A 17,846-nucleotide genomic window follows, 5' to 3' on the forward strand; every position below is an offset into this window, starting at 1 on the left:
AGTAAGTTGTGCAGAAATGGATAAATTGACTCTAGCACTTAAGAGACAAAGAAACATCAGAATATTATAAGAGTTGGAACTGTTGGTATGATTGGATAGAACTAAGATAGATAATATAATAATAAATAACAATAAACTGTAAAAGAGGTTAAGCTATAACTGTAGTAACTATATACTCACACTAAAGTTTAATTGTAAATATGATACCAATAATAATGCAAACCACAAACCGTCGATAATGGAAGTGTCTTTTATTTGTTTTTCTTGTTTTTCTTGATTTTTCTATGTTGTGTATGTGTGTTGTTCATTTAATTGTAAAATCAATAAAAAAAAATTTTTTTTAAAAAAAGAGAGAAATTAAGGGACGTGACATCCTGCTTCAGTAAAAACCACAGAACAGGGTTCTTTCCCAAGTGCAAAAGGAGGGACTCTCAGTTCTCTGCTCAGGATTAGCACCTCTTGAATGATGGAGGGTGCAGAGGGGTTGGTTCCCAAGTTGTAAGACCCAAGACCCACTGACTGGAATCCCTCGCTCTCCTTTCAGCAGGTGCTATTTCAAGGATCCATCTTAACAGGTGAAAATATGGGAGAACACCTTTTAGCTTGTGGTGCTCTATGCTCCGTTTGATTGGGGGTGGGATGAAGATAAGCTATCTTGGAAGATCATCTAACCCAAGGGTGTTAAAACTTGATTTCGTTGAGGGCCACATCATGGTTCTGTTTGACCTGGGGGGGTGGGCGTGGCCAGGTTGATATCACTCGTGTCGGGAGCACCTGTGGCAGCCCGAGCATTCTGCCAGCGAAAATGGAGCTCAGGGGGGCCAAGCTCTGCTTTCACTGGCAGAGGCACCGCGGGCCAGTCCTTTGCTGTTTCCAGGGTGGCCTCGTGGGCCAAATCTAAGCACCAGATCCAGCCCACAGGCCTTGAGTTTGACAACCCTGATCTAATCCAATGCAATACCCGCTGCAGGAATTCACTCTATTTAAGCAAATTCAGGAGAATCAAGCACTTCCCGAGCAAATTCATTGTTGTTGCATTTCCCGTCAGGAACTTTTAGAGAAAAACTCCTTGTCCATCCTAGCTCTGAGGATGTGTTAATTCTCAGTACCAGACTTCTATACAAATAAGATATGTATTTATTAACCTACCCATCTTTCTTAACCTCCTCACATCCAACTTCCTGTCCTACAATCCTTTTTGCTTATTACATTTTTTTTAACAGATAGTCCTTGAGTTATGACAATAGAGGCTGCCCATTACAGCCATAAATTGTGACAGATGTAAAAATGGGTCAGTTACCACATGTTTTGTAGTAGCCATTAAACAACCATTGTGGATTAAGCAAACACATGGTTTGTTACAGGTGTGGTTTTGCTGAAAACAGGAAGTTTTCCAGCAAAACTGTTGAAAAATGTTGTCACATAAATGCGACCAGGTTGCCAAGTGCCCAAAATTCAGTCACGTGACTGCACACTGCACGTGACAACCATCAGAACTTTGGAACTGGCTCATAAGTCCTCTTCTTTGGGTCCACTGTAACTTGCAACGGTCACTAAACAACTGATGATAAGTGGAGAACTACCTATACGCATCTAATGAAGCAGAAGTTATGTGATGCAGGATGCGTTAACCCTCTGTCTCATAAAATTTCTCAACCTATCAAATTAGACTAGTGTTTCTCAATGCGGAGAACTTGAAGATGTGTTGACTTCAAGTCACAGAATTCCCCAGCCAGCATATCTTCCAAGTTGACAAAGTTGAGAAATACTGATCTATATAGATGGATATAGATGAATAGAAAGCCCATACAGAGAGTAGTAGGGACAATCGAGATTATAGGAAGCTTGCTTCCTGTTACTCAGGGTACTACTTATAAGTGCTATGTGCTTAGAGCTCAAAGCATTGTTAGAGACCCCACATGCCCACTTCATGGTCTGTTTCTGTTGCTCTTTTCTGGGAAGAGGTTTGTAGCAGGACTACCCAATTCTGTTACAGGTTTCTTCCCTATGCCATCCGTCTGGTAAACTTGCAGGATTCATTTTTCTCGCCATGTACATATGTACATCCAAACTAGACCGTGTTGTTTCTCTGTGTCATATAATATATGTGCATATATACATAATTTTGTATTTATTTACTTTGTCATGTTTATGTAGTATATGTTGGAGATAGAGACTCTTTTGTATGCAACAAAATTTCATTTTAATGAATGCCGATTAGTGTACATTCAAAGTGACAAGAAAGTTTTTCTAAGTCTGCAAACACAAAAGTGTGCACCTTGATGTAGTCTGGCCCTAGTGACACCCAGGCCTGGCCCCAACAGCCAAAGGTGCTAAAAAAGAATTGGCTTACCTTGGTCAGGCAGATCTATTTTCAAGTTATTTGGGTTCGATGTTACCGGAGGTCTCTCATTTTTGGGACGTGCATTTGGGTATTCTCTCTCTGCTGCAGCTGCACAATTTGGGATTCCTACAAGAATGGACAGGAGATGATTTCTACGGTTTTGTTGATTAAATAGATTATAGAAAGAAGAATGCTGTACCTTATCATTGTTTATAGAAGTGCTATGAAGATTGGAAGTCACTTCTTTGTATTTTCTCCCCTTCTCTATTTTTCTTTTTGCCCTTTTAGCTTTCTCTTTTATTTCTTTTACTTTTTCTTACTTTATTTTTGCATTAGGTTTAATGGAGAGGAGCAAGTGGCCAGTGTTAAGTTTCTGGGTGTTACCCTAAAAGAGGACCTGACCTGGGATGCTCACATTGCAGCCCTGGTCAAAAGGGCCCAGCAGAGATTATACAACCTGAGACTTCTCAGAAAACAACAACTGAATGAAAAACTGCTGGTGACCTTCTACCGCTGCACCATAGAGAGCATTTTAATTTACCGCACCTCTGTATGGTTTGCCAATTGCACAGTGGCAGATAGGACAGCACTCCAGAGGGTTAACGTCATTGCCCAGAGGATCATGGGTTGCCCTCTCCCCTCTTTGGAAGAGCTTTATAGCTCCCGCTGCCTTAAGAAAGTTCAAAACATTCTCAAAGATCCATTTCATCCTGGGCACCCTTTTTTTTTAAACTATTGCCATCTGGCAGACGGTACAGTATAATAAAACAAGGACAAATAGGCTGAAAAACAGCTTCTATCCCAGGGTAGTAACTCTTCTGAATTCTACTGTATAGTGCAATATTAATGTGATATCAGGGCTTTTCAATTCAATGTGTGGAGGGTGAAGGATGTGTGTTTTGTGTTTATTTTCATGGTCATGATGTGCACTGAAGATGGTGTTTGATTTCGTTGTATGAGATGCAATGACAATAAACTAAACTTCCTTTCAAAATCTTTCACCAAAATTATCGAGGGAGGGAGGGAGTTTCAACAAGGGAATGAGAAAAAGAGATGTTCTGAAATAGGAAGTGGCCCCAAGAAGCTTGGAAGTGTGTAAAAGGGCTCACGAAGGTCCCTTATGAAGGCAGCAATCCTGGCGTCACAAATGGCTTGGATGTTCCAAATGGTGTCTTGATCCAGGCCTTCGGAGATCAGCAGACTTGTAGCAAGGGGATCCAGAAGATTGTGAGACCTTTTGCAACGTGGGAAACGGCATTCTCCTTTGAGAAAGTAGCGGCAAATGTGAAGCCGGGAGCAACTATCATTCAGAGTGCAAGTCCCTCCCCCTTTGTTATAGGCACCGCACACCTGGAAAGAGAGAGAAACAGAAAGACACCAATATTGGGATCGCACAAATATTTTACACCCTTTTTGCCTAGGTATCAGTGTCATCTTCCTTTCTCTCTACAATTACAGACCTGGCCATACCACCTGGTACAACCCTCTGCCATGTGTAAGAAAACCAATTCTTAGAGGAGACTGTCCAGCCTCTTATTAAAAGCCCCAGAGATGGAGAAGCCACAACTTCTGTAGGTAAGACTTTTCCAATATATCCTTTTTTTAAATTATCAGGCTCAGAACTTAAGTCACAATCCAGTACATGAATACAAACCCTAAAAGAACCCAGCTTCAACGATGATACAAGACCACGTGTACATCCATCCATCCATAATTCAATATATGTATTAACTTAGATCTGTTAATGAAATAAAAGTAGCGTAAGGTAAAAGTTCCCCTTACACATATGTGCTAGTTGTTTCCGGCTCTAGGGGGTGGCGCTCATCTCCGTTACAAAGCCGAAGAGCCAGCGCTGTCTGAAAACGTCTCTGTGGTCATGAGGTTGGATGACTAAACGCCAAAGGCGCAGGGAACATTGTTACCTTCCCACCAAAGAGGTCCCTATTTTTCTACTTGCATTTTTTTACATGCTTTCGAACCGCTAGGGTGGCAGAAGCTGGGACAACTTACAGGAGCTCATTCCATTACACAGCGCTAGGGATTTGAACTGACCTTTCTGATCGATAAGCTCAGCGTCTTAGCCACTGAGCCACCGTGTCCCTATAAAAGTAGGGTGGATAGCTTAAATCGGGGGGGGGGGTCCTACTCAATGCCCGTGGGCCAAATCCGGCCTGCGATGTGGTTGTATCCAGCCTGCGGAGCCATCCTGGTCTATCCAGTGCGAAGCAGAAAGATCAGGCCAGCCTTGCCTTGGCCCGATCTGCCCAACGTGAAGAGGAAACATACCAGCAATTTGGGGAGTAGTGGCAAGCTGGCCACACCCACCCAGCCCCGAGGTCAACCACAGCCCTGATGTGGCCCTCAATGAAATTAAGTTTGACACTCCTGGCTTAAATGATATGAAACAAATCTGAAGCAGAAGGATCAGGATACAGAACATTGCTCCAACTGATAAGTTGTGGTTAGTTGTGAAGTCGTGCCCAACCCATCGCAAACCCGTGGACAAGGTTCCTCCAGGCCTTCCTGTCCTCTACCATCCTCCGGATTTAAGCTCACGTCAACTGCTTCAGGGACTCCATCCAGCCACCTCCTTCTCTGCCATCTCCTTCTTCTTCTTCTTTGTCCCTCAATCGTTCCCAGCATTAGGCTCTTCTTCAGGGAGTCCTTCCTTCTCATGAGGTGGTCAAAGTGTTTGAGTTTCATCTTCCAGATCCAACTGATAGGAGATGTTACTAAATCATGATTTAGTATGACATGCAAAACTGGTCTTCCAATGAGAAAGTAAACCTGTAGGATTTGATTGTCTTAAATCTTCTTTTTCTATTTCTCTTTCAATTTCATACCTTTTTTCTTCTTTTGCCTACATTAGTAGTCTACAGACTACTTATATAGTTATATAGTGTGGGACCAAGCTTTGGGACCTTCATTGAATCTTTGGGAAATGTTAATGGGTAACATGGAATCCACTGCATTGTTCTTTATAGGTGCCTTTCCAAATGTGTCTTCTTTCGAAGCAGAGGCCTTAATATTCAACCCTGAATCTGTTTCTAAGAAAGTTTGCAGAGTCATGCTTTTATCAGTATTATTCCAGGGCAGGCTAGCAGTTCATGAGAATTTTTAAACTGTCTTTTTATTCTCTTTTTACAGGATGTGAACTTTTTTTTTTAACTCAAAGGACTCTTAATAAACACCAATTGTAGTGTGTGCTTAGGCGCCATCTGTTTGACATACACTTTGACACTGTATGTTTATTGGCCATTCTAACCATGTTTGTGTATTAACACTTGTTTGTTAGCCATCTCCAGGCGAGTCTTGGGATGGCAGCTATAAAAAATTGAATAGATTCTACAAATAACACATAACCTTCAAACATGTTGTGTCTGTATAACATGTTGTGTCTGTACAACATCCCTAACTCATTACACTGAGCAAGGATTTTGTCCTTCATATCAGAAGCCGCAGTCTGGGAGAGTAGATTATCTGACCTAAGTCAGATAGACAAGATCTATTCTTGCTAAAACAATTCTAAAACCAAGGTCTGGTGAGATCAGTGGCTCTGTAACAAATAACTGGTCTGTAAGTTCGGATAACTTACATCAGGTAAAAGAAAAGGGTCGTTCTGTAAAAGTAAAACGCACAATTCCTCTTCATTAAGGCCAGAGAGTTCATGGTTTTTCAAAATTTTCCTGTTTGTTTCTGAGAAAATATCATGTGAATACTTGCAAGAACTAGAAGAGAATAAAAGAAACATAGATAAGTAAACTACTCAAAGTTCTTAAAATTATAGATGCATTTATGGAAACTCTTTATATTCCATAAGCCTATTTTTTCCCTTCCAACTCTGAAATGCTACTTCACCCTGAAAATAAATACCAAGGATTGGGTCTCACAAAAGTATTATTCTAAGACGGGGAGGGGGGTCTTACTCTATTGGGAAGTATTACTCTAAGACAGGGGGTCTTCAAACTTGACAGCTTTAAGACTTGTGGACTTCAACTCCCAAAATTCCTCCTCCAGTCATGTTAGCTCAGGAATTCTGGGAGTTGAAGTCTACAAGTCTTAAACTTGCGAAGTTTGAAGACCCTTGCTCTAAGGAGCAGTGACAGTCACACCTAAAAAATAAACAAACCTACAACACCAAAACTTTCTGGGCTTTGAAAAAAAACTTTCTGGACTTTAAAACACAGTGATGATTAATCATTTATTTAGGAACAACTCTGCAAGTTAAATATTGCAGAGAAACAGATCAATGTGTGAGAAAACTGGGCCTCAAACCCCGAGCATGAAAACAAACATTTTCAAAACTTTATCTTCCTTATATCTTTTTTCACTTAATTTCTTTATTGAATCACTTAGTTCAAATCATAATTACCTTTTGATGCTAAAACTGCATCATTAAATGGTGATTCAAACACAGTTGAGGATAGAGCTGGGAGTTTTTTTAAAAATATATCCAGGCAAGTATCATCCTTATTTTTTGCAAGTTCTATAGAACAGGGGTCTCCAACCTTGGCAACTTTAAGATTTGTGGACTTCAACTCCCAGTCCAGAAGTCTTAAAAGTTGGAGAACCCTGCTATAGAATAAGGTTATGTGCTTAATTAGTCTGAGAAAAAGTGTTTAATGTTCATATACATACAGGTACTCCTCAACTTATGACCACAACTGAGCACAAAATTTGTTGCCAAGTGAGAGAGTTGTCAAGTGAATTTTGCCCCATTTTATGACCTTTCTTCACTGTTAGGTGAATCATACAGTTGTTAAGTGAATCTGGCTTCCCCATTGACTTTGCTTGTCAGGAGGTCACAAAAGATGTTCACACAACACTGGAACTGCCATAAATATGAATCAGGTGCCAAGCATCTGAATTTTGCTCACATGACCCCGCAGATGCTGCAACAGTGCCAAGGTGGCGCAATGGTTAGAATGCAGTACTGCAGGCTATTTCTGCTGCCTGCTGCCTGCCTGCAATTTGGCTGTTTGAATTCACCAGGCTCAGGATTGACTCAGCTTTCCATCCTTCTGAGGTGGGTAAAATGAGGACCCAGATAGTTGGGGGCAATATGTTGACTCTGTAAACTGCTTAGAGAGAGCTGTAAAGCACTGTGAAGTGGTATATAAGTCTAAATACTATTGATATTGCTATAAGTGTGAAAATCGGTCATAAGTCACTTTTTTCAGTGCCGTTGGTCACTAAATGAATTGTTGTTGCAAGTTAAGGACTACCTGTACTATTTAAACAAAGAAGTTACATTTTTAGCACTAAAGAACAAGAGCAAACTGGAAAAAAAACACGTCCATAAATTTCACCTCCTTCCAGTTCTGAATGCCATATCTTTAGGGCTCAGGGTCAACTGAGGTTTGATATTGCCAGTGTTGGCTGCATTCAGAGACAACACCGTAAGCCGCAATCCATAACACAGAAATCCTGATGAGAAGATGTATTTCCACCCTCTTAAACCAAAGCTCAGTGAAGCAGTTTACGGTTCAATGTGAAATTTTGCAATTCTCCACTAACCCTGTTGCTTTCTTTCTCTCCTGGTTAACACTAGTTCCAACCCTGGTAAGTCCCTTCAATGTATGTTTCAGTGATACTTGCACCTGCTCTGTGCTCACGCTTTTGCACACTTAGGCAAGGCACAGGTAGATGGAGATGTTGTGACCAAGGCTTATGGAGACACTAACAAACACATGTTAGTCCCTAAACCCCTTTTTTCTTTATTTCAACGGTTGTGAATTTTAATCATTCACAGCCCGTAATGAGTCTCAGACAGTTTCTAAATAGTCCCATGGAAGTCTGCCAAAGTCCTTCAGGATAAGTCTGATAAGAATGCATCTTTATCTTCCTTGAAATGGTACCAGTGACTAAATTGCCAGTTATTGCTAGTTATATGAGGCCAAAATGGAACACAACTTCAACACCGGGCTTCAAGTTTCAAACTGACCAGTATAAACAAAGTTGCTTCCTGCAAAGATTCCTGTCCCTTTGCTCCTCCTTTATGTCTTATGGGAGGGCCAATCACCTTCAAGCCTTACTCCCGAGTCGCCCCTTTTGTCTTAACCGTTCTTGCCTTCTGTCAGCTCTGTGCACACATGTGCACTGGGAACAGGCTCCCTTTGTTCCTCTGCCTTGCTGCTGTCAGATTCTGGAGGCTCTGGACTCAGCACGTAACTCCCAGATGGCCCTGGCCCCATCTATGAATCAGACGCAGGAATCTCATCCGAGTCCCCCACAGACTCCCGGACCGGCCCATGTTCCTCCCCTCTGTACAACTCTGCTGCTGGTGGACCACAACAGAAGAAGCGGAAACCTTTCCGTCTCTGCATCCTGCTTTAACTAGGGGTCTGCCAGCCCCAAGGCTTGGTAGTGGGCTGCTGTAGCCCATGAGTCCCTCAAACTATTATCTCTGGGAAGAGGCTAGCAAAGGGAGGGATCAGTCACAATTGGCCCAATCAGCCTGTGTTTATCTGGTGCCAAATCAAATCAAGTTACCTGCACCTTTCCTCCTGCAGCTTACAAGCTAAAGACCGGGTTTGTAGCTGGCATGCAAGAGAGATCAGTGACCAATACAGTCTTGTGATGTGAGCAAATAATAAAAGGTTTTGGATTTTGGGGGGGGGGGGTGGCTTGGCTCACCGGAGCTCAGCCCATTAGATCCACTTGCACAGAACATCCTTTTCATTTTGAACTGATTACAAAGACTAGGGTGATCCTTTAGTCGCAAGGGGAAATTGTGGTAGCCCATTTGTGGAGCTAAAACAACATCATCAGTTTGTGCAGCAAAGTTAAGCCTGACTTTAACTCTAAAGTTTGTAAGTTAGTTGCTCACCCACCCAACTTGTACCCACAATTATTAGTTTTTCCAAGACTTGTCAGCCATTCGTTTGATCCTGGCCCTTCTGCCTTATCCACTGCTTTTTCTGCCTGTTCCCTCAATCCTCAAACTGGCCAAAGGATGTGCGTTTCTCTCCAAGAAATCAGCCAGCCTTTATGTCAGGGTTTTTCAAGCCTGGCTGCTTTAAGATGGGTGGACTTCAACTCCCAGAATTCCCCAGCCAGCCTGTTGGTTAGGGAATTCTGGGAGTTGAAGTTCACCCATCTTAAAGCGGCCTAGCTTGAAAAACACTGACCTAAATCAACTATCCTTTATTACACCCAACTGCACTTGCTTCAATTCTATCTTCAACCTTTTGCAATTTCCTCCCTCTATGAAGACCCTGTCCTGCATTCAAGAATGGGAGTCTTCAGAATTCAGCCCACCTCATAAATAACCCTGGTTTTCAGGGCTTGAAATTATGCAGCAGTGATCTCTGGCGAAATCTATCTTGCCAATTCCCCTCCGGCCTCTGTATCTCTTACTGCTAGCTCTGTATTTACAATCTCCAAGGCCAGCCACTTGGCACCCCCACCCTTCCCTCCCTCCCCAAGATCATGCATAGGCTGTGTCAGGGAAATAGAAGCCAGGGTTTTAGAGAAGAGCCTCAAAGGGCTGAAGAGGGAGTAGACTCTAGAAAGAAGGGTGAACTAGATGGTCTCAGAGAACCCTCTTAGCCTTTATATTCTGTAAGGGTGCTGCAGGAGAAGTTTCCTACACTGTGGTAGAAAACTCCAAAATTCCTCCTAGTCCACCGAATATGTGAAATCTTACTCTTCCTTAGACAAATTTAAAATCTAAAAGTATCCAAAAGTCTGTGGCTTTTGTAGAAACCCTGCCCAGTTTTCTGGGGGTGGGGTGGGGTGGGGATGGGGAAATGATATACTTTTTAGGGCAAGGGGCAAAAATTGAGCTTAAAATACAAATGGAGCCCTTACCAAAGCAGAAAGAATCTAGAGATTTACTCTGAGAGTCAGGTAGCATAAAAGTTTAATGAATTATTATGAGGAAACTCCTATTTAATTTACAATGCAAAACTGGCAGGATCCTGATAATTCAAGTCCTAACCAAGAATTATTATTTTTTTAAATAAATTTTATTGAATTTACAATTTAAAAAAAACATAACAACATTACATATGACCAAGAATTATTAAAGTGACAATTAAGGATATAGGCAGATCCTAACAGGGTGGGGTATTTTGTTTTGGGGTTTTTTTTTGGAGGGGGGTTAAAATTAAGAATGTTCATGTCCTATAAATTAAAAAATTCCAAATATCCAGGGAATTTTTTAGTTATTCTTCTGAAGTCTCCAATTATTATTGGTATAACAACATATTTCTTTTTCCCAGAGGTGTGGGACTTCGATCTTTAATTCCTGGCATTTTGTTATTTTTTTCTAATTGTTATTCCTCAATAGCAACATCAATAAACCCAACTTTCTCTTGTCAAAGACTATTTATATTATATTATTTGGGACTTGTTTGGGCCTGCCTGCCTCTTTTTCTCTGTTGGCTTTTGACCCCATTTTTTCCTATCGGATGCTGCCCAACAGCAGCAAAGACGATTTCCTTCTTTCTGGTCTCCTTCCTGGATTCTTATTGTACCCTCCTCCTCTCAGCGTTTTTGTTTAGACTCAAGTTTTTCCACAAAAATCTTGCTCCCCCTTTGCAGACAGAAATCATGAAAACCTCAAGAGACCAAACAATCCTCAAACCAACTATACACTCCTGGTGGGAAGCTTCCTTGAATTTACATTTTATTTTCACTTTCTATTTTGAAACTCCCCAAATAAAAATCAGTAGAATTTGTTTGGTTTTTGACTAGTCCCCGGAGACCACTTCAGTATCTTGATCTTGTACTGTTTGTCCATGTTTTTAAAAACATTCCTCTGATAAGAAAATGTTGTAACATGGAGAGGGTAACCATACTGAATTCAGAAAACATATTTTTCTACTCTTAGTGAAAAATCCCAGAATACAAATCTATTGGGCAATGAATAAAAATCAGGCCATAGGAGGACTGAGAAATTCACAACTGATGTAAGTCAGATTAACACAAACTGGTCTCTAAGGCAGGGGGTCTTCAAACTTGACAGCTTTAAGAGTTGTGGACTTCAACTCCCAGAATTCCTCCTCCAGTCATGTTAGCACAGGAATTCTGGGAGTTGAAGTCCACAAGTCTTACACTTGCCACGTTTGAAGACCTTTGCTCTGAAGAGTCAATTTGGTCTAGTGCAGGGGTCTCCAACCTTGGCAACTTTAAGACTTGTGGACTTCAACTCCCAGAGTCCCTCCAGCCAGCAAAACTGGCTGATGAACTCTGGGAGTTGAAGTCCACAAGTCTTAAAGTTGCCACGGTTGGAGACCCCTGGTCTAGTGGTTAAGGCACCAGGATAAAAAGCAGGAGACTATGAATTGTAATCCTGCTTTAGCCATGAAAGTCGAATGGTTGACTTTGGGTCAGTCACTCTCTCTCAGCCCAACTCACCTCACAGGGCTGTTGTGGGAAAAATAGGAGGAGGAAGGTATATTGGATATGCTAACCACTTTCAATTATTAGTAGAAATAAAAGAGGGGGAAGACTGGGAGTTGAAGTCCATCCATCTTAAAGTTGCCATGGTTCTTCTAGAATATAACTCTAAACCGCACAGAAAAAGCTGCATTACTCTTTCCACGAAAGAAATGTTTGCTATATTGAAAGCTTGAATTATAATGGATCTATTTTTAGAACAATAGTTTTCTACAGGACTTCATTCATCATTGAAGCAACTAGATCTCCACCAGGAAACTGACTTGGGAGATCTTCAAATTAAATCGTAAGCCACTTCCCTGAACCGTTTCACAACATTTTGATCTGTTGAATAATCAGACCATCCAATTCTCCATTTGAAGATTTAAGACAGCCATTTTTATAAGCGGCATTCGGCTAATTAATTTTCACTCGGTTCCTTATTTTAATTGTTAACTGCCCAGTCATGCATATGAGATGGGCAGATAGATAGATAGATAGATAGATAGATAGTAGAGATAGGTAGGTATAGATTGATAGGTAGATAGAAATAGACACACACACACACACACAAACTACATTTAAAATTAAAAAGAAAAAAAACTACTTTTACCCCAAATTTTTAGATCTGCTGACCTTGGATCTTAACACAAATTCTTGTTCCTTTGAAAACAAGGTCAAGCACAGGCCGGGGGAAAATTCGTTTCTGTGTACTCAGCACCATTTTAATTCACTGCACATTCTCAGAAAGCCATTTCTGCCCCCCATTTGTTCTGAACATTTGTTCAGAGCACAGACAGTTCCATGTTGGGATTTGGGTCTGTATTTGGAAAATGTTTTTTTTTTTAAAGTCGGTACAGGTGGAAACCAACCAGTAGGATCAATTGAGGAATTAATGCCCATTTTATGGGGTTTTATTTTAGGAGGCTCCTTTCTCAAAGAAGTTCAACAGGTCCTTGAAAAGCAGCCGGCCTCCTGATGAGACTCATGTGGGAATGAAATTAAGTGGAAACTGTGAATTAAATAAAGCCATAACAGCAACAAAAAACGATTTCAGAATTAAGACTTGGCAAGTCGACCCAACTTTCTGATTACTTATAAGACGATTTTTAAAAGTGTTTTTTTTTTGCTTAGAAATAAGACTCTCCGGCTGCAGTTAAAGAGAGGGACACAAGTTTTCATTTTTTCTTCTTAAGCGAGGTTGTTCACCCCTTTACGCCCTTTATATTTCCCCCCACTTCCCATATCTCGGAGCCCCGCTTGATCCAAGACACTTAATCCCACGGCGACCTTCCCGACTGTGCCTCTCGCCCTCCCCCACTTTTTCCTGCCCAAACCTTCCCCCCGCCCCATCCCCGGCTCGACTTGCCACAAGTTAGCCCGGCGTCCTGAGGACTAGTGTCCCATTCCAAAAGGCGCCCGCTGCTTTTCGGGCGAAGAGCGGATGCTCCGCCGCCCCGACTCACTTGACTCGGCATCTCCCGCGGAGGTTCAGCTTGCAGAGGTGCAGCCGCTCGCAGCCCATGCAGACCTGGCGGACGCAGAGGCGGACGGGCGAGACGGCCAGCACGCAGAGGTCGCTCCCTCTCCGGGCCGACAGAAAGCGCGCCTGCCCGGCGTCCTCCAAGACCTGCCGCAGCTGGCTCAGGGACAGCCCCATCTCGTCGGGCAGCTCGGAGAGGCGCACGCAGCCTCCCCGCGAACACAGCACCTTGGTCAGGTAGCTGCACACCGCCGGGTCCGCCATCCTCGCTCGCTCGGCCGCCTCCGTCGAGCCGCTCGCGCCGGGCCAGCGGGAAACGAAAGCGAAGAGCTGCCGGCAGGGGCGGGGGCGGGGCCGAGAAAGGCGAGGCGAGGCGAGGCGCGCCTGCGTGATACGGGGTTGAAGGGGGGAAGGGGGCGGGCCAGGGTCCCAGGCCCTCTGGGGGGGAGAGAGGCCAATTTGCTTCGCTGTGTTGCGCGCCCTCCCGCAGCTTCCCTTCGGAGGGAGGGAGGCCGGGAGGGAGGCGGCTGCCCTGGCCAAGACCCTGAGGGGCGGTATGCGTGCCGGACACGGGAGTCAGGGGGCGGAGTGGAGGAGCTGCAGGCGGCCACGCGTGACCCGGGGATGCCACTGACCTCGCCCCTTGGCCGCCCGGTAGGCAGTTTTGTTTCCAGTCTCGGGTTAAAACAAAGTATTTATTCAAGAAGAAGGGAGGAAAGAAAGAAGGGAGGGAGGAGGGAAAGAGGCAGGGAGGGAGGGAAGAAGGAAGGGTGGGAGTGAGGAAAGAAGGGAGAGGGAAGAAGGAAAGGAGGGAGGGAAGGAAGGAAAGAGGACAGGGGGGAGTAAGGGAAAGGAAAGGAGGGAGGGAGAAAGGAGGGAGGGAGGAAAGGAGGGAGGGAAGGATGGAAAGAGATGGAGGGAGGGAGGAAAGGAGGGAGGAGGGAAAGAGGCAGGGAGGGAGGGAAAAAGGAAAGGAGGGAGGGAAGCAAGAAAAGAGGAAAGGAGAGAGTAAGGGAAAGGAAAGGAGGGAGGGAGGAAGGGAAAGAGGAAAGAAGGGAGGGAGGAAAGACAGAAGAAAGGGAGGGAGGGAGAATTTTCCCAAGTACAGGTCGTCCTCTAATTACAACTATTCATTTAGTGTCCATTCAAAGTTACAACAGGTGTGAAAAAAGTGACCGATGACCTTTTCTCACACTTGTAGCATCCCAACGGTCCCATGATCAAAATTCAAAATGCTTGGGAACCGATTCGTATTTAGGGCAGGTTGCAGTGTCCCGGAGTCACGTGATCACGAAGCCAGGTTCACTTAACAGTTGGGTTACTACCTAACTATTTCAGTGATTCACTTAAGCACGGTGTCAAGAAATGTCGTAAAATGGGGCAGAACTCACTCAACAAATGTTTCACTTAACAGCAGAAATGTTGGGCTAACAATTGTAGTCATGAGTCGACAGCTATCTGTAAAATACACTTTATGGATTGCTTGCAAATGCTGCGCCCTGAAGCACACACAGCCCCTGGGATGTTATTTGGGGATATTTGGTTGCAATCCAATGATGTCAGAGCCTTCAGCCACCGAAGGAAGCTGTGCAAAACAAAGTTAAACTAAACTAATAAACAAATACATACAGTACCGCAAACTGCCGCTGGAATGTTGATGGTATGTAACTGCCTGTGGCAACGTTGTCTATTTTATAAAAAAAAATACAGCAAGCAAGACATCAGAACAGAAGGGTTTTTTTTTTAATTGGATTTTTTTCTGTACAAAATTTTAAAAAGATTAAGAGGAAAAAGAAAGGAAGAGAAAGATAAAAATAAAATATAATTATGACTTTTGCCTTTCTTTCTCTCAAGTAATTGCCATGTTATTCTTTCCCCTTCAACCTTTGACCTTTTCTAATCCCCAAATCTATAAATAATAGATTTATCTTTCAACAAAATAAGAATTTCATTTTTTAAAAAAGAAGGCTTTTTCCTTCATCAAACTTCTTTGATTCAGTTCTGGTAAAAGGCCACACTTCCCATGGACTGGTAGCATAAAAGAAAACCTCCAAATCATTGCAACCATTGCAAGTACAGTTAGGCCTTGACTTACTACGGTTTGTTTAGTGACCATTCAAAGTTACCACAGAAAAAGTGACATGACCATTTTTCACACTTAACGACCGTTGCAGCATCCCCAGGTCACGTGATTTACATTTGGATGCTTGGCAACTGACTCACATTTACGACAGTTGCAGTTTCACGGAGTCACATGATCCCCTTTTGCAACCCTTCCAACAAGCGAAGTCAACGGAAAAACCAGATTAACTTAACAACTGTGTTACTAATTCAACAACTACACTGATTCAATTAACAAATGCGGCAAGAAAGGTTGTAAGATGGGGGCAAAACTCACTCACCAAACTTCTCACATAACATAAATTTTGGGCTCAATTGTGGTCATAAGACAAGGACTACCTGTAGTATGAATAGAATACAATATAATACAATAGAATGAAATAGGAATAGAATAGGAATAGAATAGAATAGAATAGAATGAAATAGGAATAGAATAGAATAGAATGAAATAGGAATAGAATAGAATAGAATAGAATGAAATAGGAATAGAATAGAATAGAATAGAATAGAATAGAATAGAATAGAATGAAATAGGAATAGAATAGAATGGATTGAAAAAGGAATAGAAGAATGAAATAGGAATAGAAGAGAAGAGAAAAAGGAATAGGAATAGAGTAGAATAGAAAAAGGAATAGGAATAGTTGGTTTGGGTTTCTGGTTTGGGTTTCTTCGGCTAAGGACCGAAATCGTGATTGTCCGTGGTTTTGATCCATGCTCGATGCTGGAGTGCCCGGAGCTGCCCGGATTTGGGGCTGAAGCCACCCCATAGAGGTGGTGAAGAAGGGGGAGCCATCAGCGGGGTTGCGGAGAGCCTCATCTCTCCTCCTCGGCTGGCCATTATTCCCTTTCCCAAAGGCGGTTGCAGCGGTGGTCAGAAATGGCCACCTCAAAGAAGAACCCGACCGGACGAAGAAGCCATCTTTAATGACCAAGCAATTCTAAGTGGGGTAAAAAAGGAAAAGGGAGGTAAGGGAGTTAAAAACTTAAGCACTGAAGCAACAACCAAAAAAAAGGATAATCTGAAAAGTAATCATAATATCAGGAAGAAGCAAAAGGGAGGATCACAGAAGGGAGAATCAGAAAAGGGAATAAAAAGGGGAGAAGAAGAAGGAGAAGAGGGAAAGGAAAAGAAGCTACAAAAGACAGAAACAAGATATAGAGGTACAGGAAAAACTTACAAGAATTAAAGGTATAATCCTATTTAAAAGACACAGAGACAATGGTTAAAATTTAACTTAAGGAGAGGGTGCGTGGGATAGCATTGCTATATTAGAAATAGAAAAGGGTTAGAAAATATGTTAAAGTCATAGAAAAAGTGATGTTTAGTGGAATATTTGTAAAGAGAATAAGGATCTCAATGATTAAAAAGAATGTTTAAAAAAAACTGAAAAGAAACATAGAAGATTTTTATCAGTTGACAAGATGAACTTGAATAAGAATAACTTTATTGACTACTGTTAATAACTATTGTTTGGTTTTTTATTTAAAGATAGTAATAAGTAAAATATGAAATATAGATGATTGAAGTGAAAGACAACTGATATTACTAGGTAATGTTTGTTAAAAGAAATAGAAATGTAAAAGATAGTCATTAATATTAATGGCAGAGCTGTACTATATATGTATAACAATAGTAAATGGAATAATTATTCTATTCAATTATTCCATTTACTATTGTTATACATATATACAGATATATATTCATATATACTTTTATTTTAAGAATTTAGTGTGTTTTAGTGTGAATTTTAAGGGAATGTACTAGGCAGAATTCGATTGAAAATAGGTATGTGTTATAAAATAGAGGTTAGAAAATGAACGTTATAACTGTAAAGATGTAACTTAAATTTTTAAATAAGATTTGAAAAAAGATACAAAAGTTTTACACTCCAGTCTAGTAATTACAGGGGAAAATTTGTTTTATGAGAAAACATAATATGAAATTGTAAACAGGACAGATGAAAGTATAAAAACATTGATTAGAAAGATTTTAAAAATTAGAAAAAGATATGTAATTGAATTAAAAAAGGAATGATATAATTTAAAATAAGGCTATAGGAAGTAAAGAAATGGAAAAGCTATTGAAAAAATTGCAAAAATAGTTATAAGATATGGATTAGAATGTATAAGATAAATGTGTATTGTTTATGTCTGTATGGAGAAGTGATAACCCAGGGCCACGCTGTTCTCAAAAAAGATATTTTATTTGTATTTGTATGTTTTGTGAAAACTTAAATAAAACTTTTATTTAAAAAAAGAAGAAAAAGGAATAGGAATAGAACAGAATAGGAATAGGAATAGAACAGAACAGAACAGAACAGAAGAGAACAGAACAGAATTCTTTATTGGCCAAGTGTAATTGGACACACAAGGAATTTGTTTTAGTGCAAACACTCTCAGTGTACGTAAAAGATACATTCATCAAGAGTCAAGAATCATAAGGTACAACACTTAATAGTCAGGGTACAATAAGCAATCAAATCATACTAGGAAACAGTCCATATAAATCGCAAG

The 17,846-nt window shown here is 41.4% G+C and overlaps 1 protein-coding gene across 1 annotated transcript in view; it reads right to left on the reverse strand.

Moving 5' to 3' along the window:
* LOC113437362 (protein mono-ADP-ribosyltransferase PARP12-like) overlaps positions 1-13,541 on the reverse strand; it is a 29,959-nt gene extending 16,418 nt beyond the window's left edge. The window contains exons 1-4 of the mRNA XM_026702309.2: positions 13,195-13,541; positions 5,940-6,072; positions 3,454-3,694; positions 2,354-2,470 (exon numbers count right to left, since the gene is read on the reverse strand). Coding sequence (XP_026558094.1) covers positions 2,354-2,470; positions 3,454-3,694; positions 5,940-6,072; positions 13,195-13,475 — 772 coding nt within the window. The 5' untranslated portion in view covers positions 13,476-13,541. The remainder of the gene's footprint in view (positions 1-2,353; positions 2,471-3,453; positions 3,695-5,939; positions 6,073-13,194) is intronic.
* Between the last annotated feature and the right edge of the window lie 4,305 nt (positions 13,542-17,846).

The sequence above is a fragment of the Pseudonaja textilis genome, chromosome 5, assembly GCF_049901715.1.
Source record: "Pseudonaja textilis isolate UNSWEBS1 chromosome 5, rPseTex1.2, whole genome shotgun sequence".
In the NCBI taxonomy this organism is placed as follows: domain Eukaryota; kingdom Metazoa; phylum Chordata; class Lepidosauria; order Squamata; family Elapidae; genus Pseudonaja; species Pseudonaja textilis.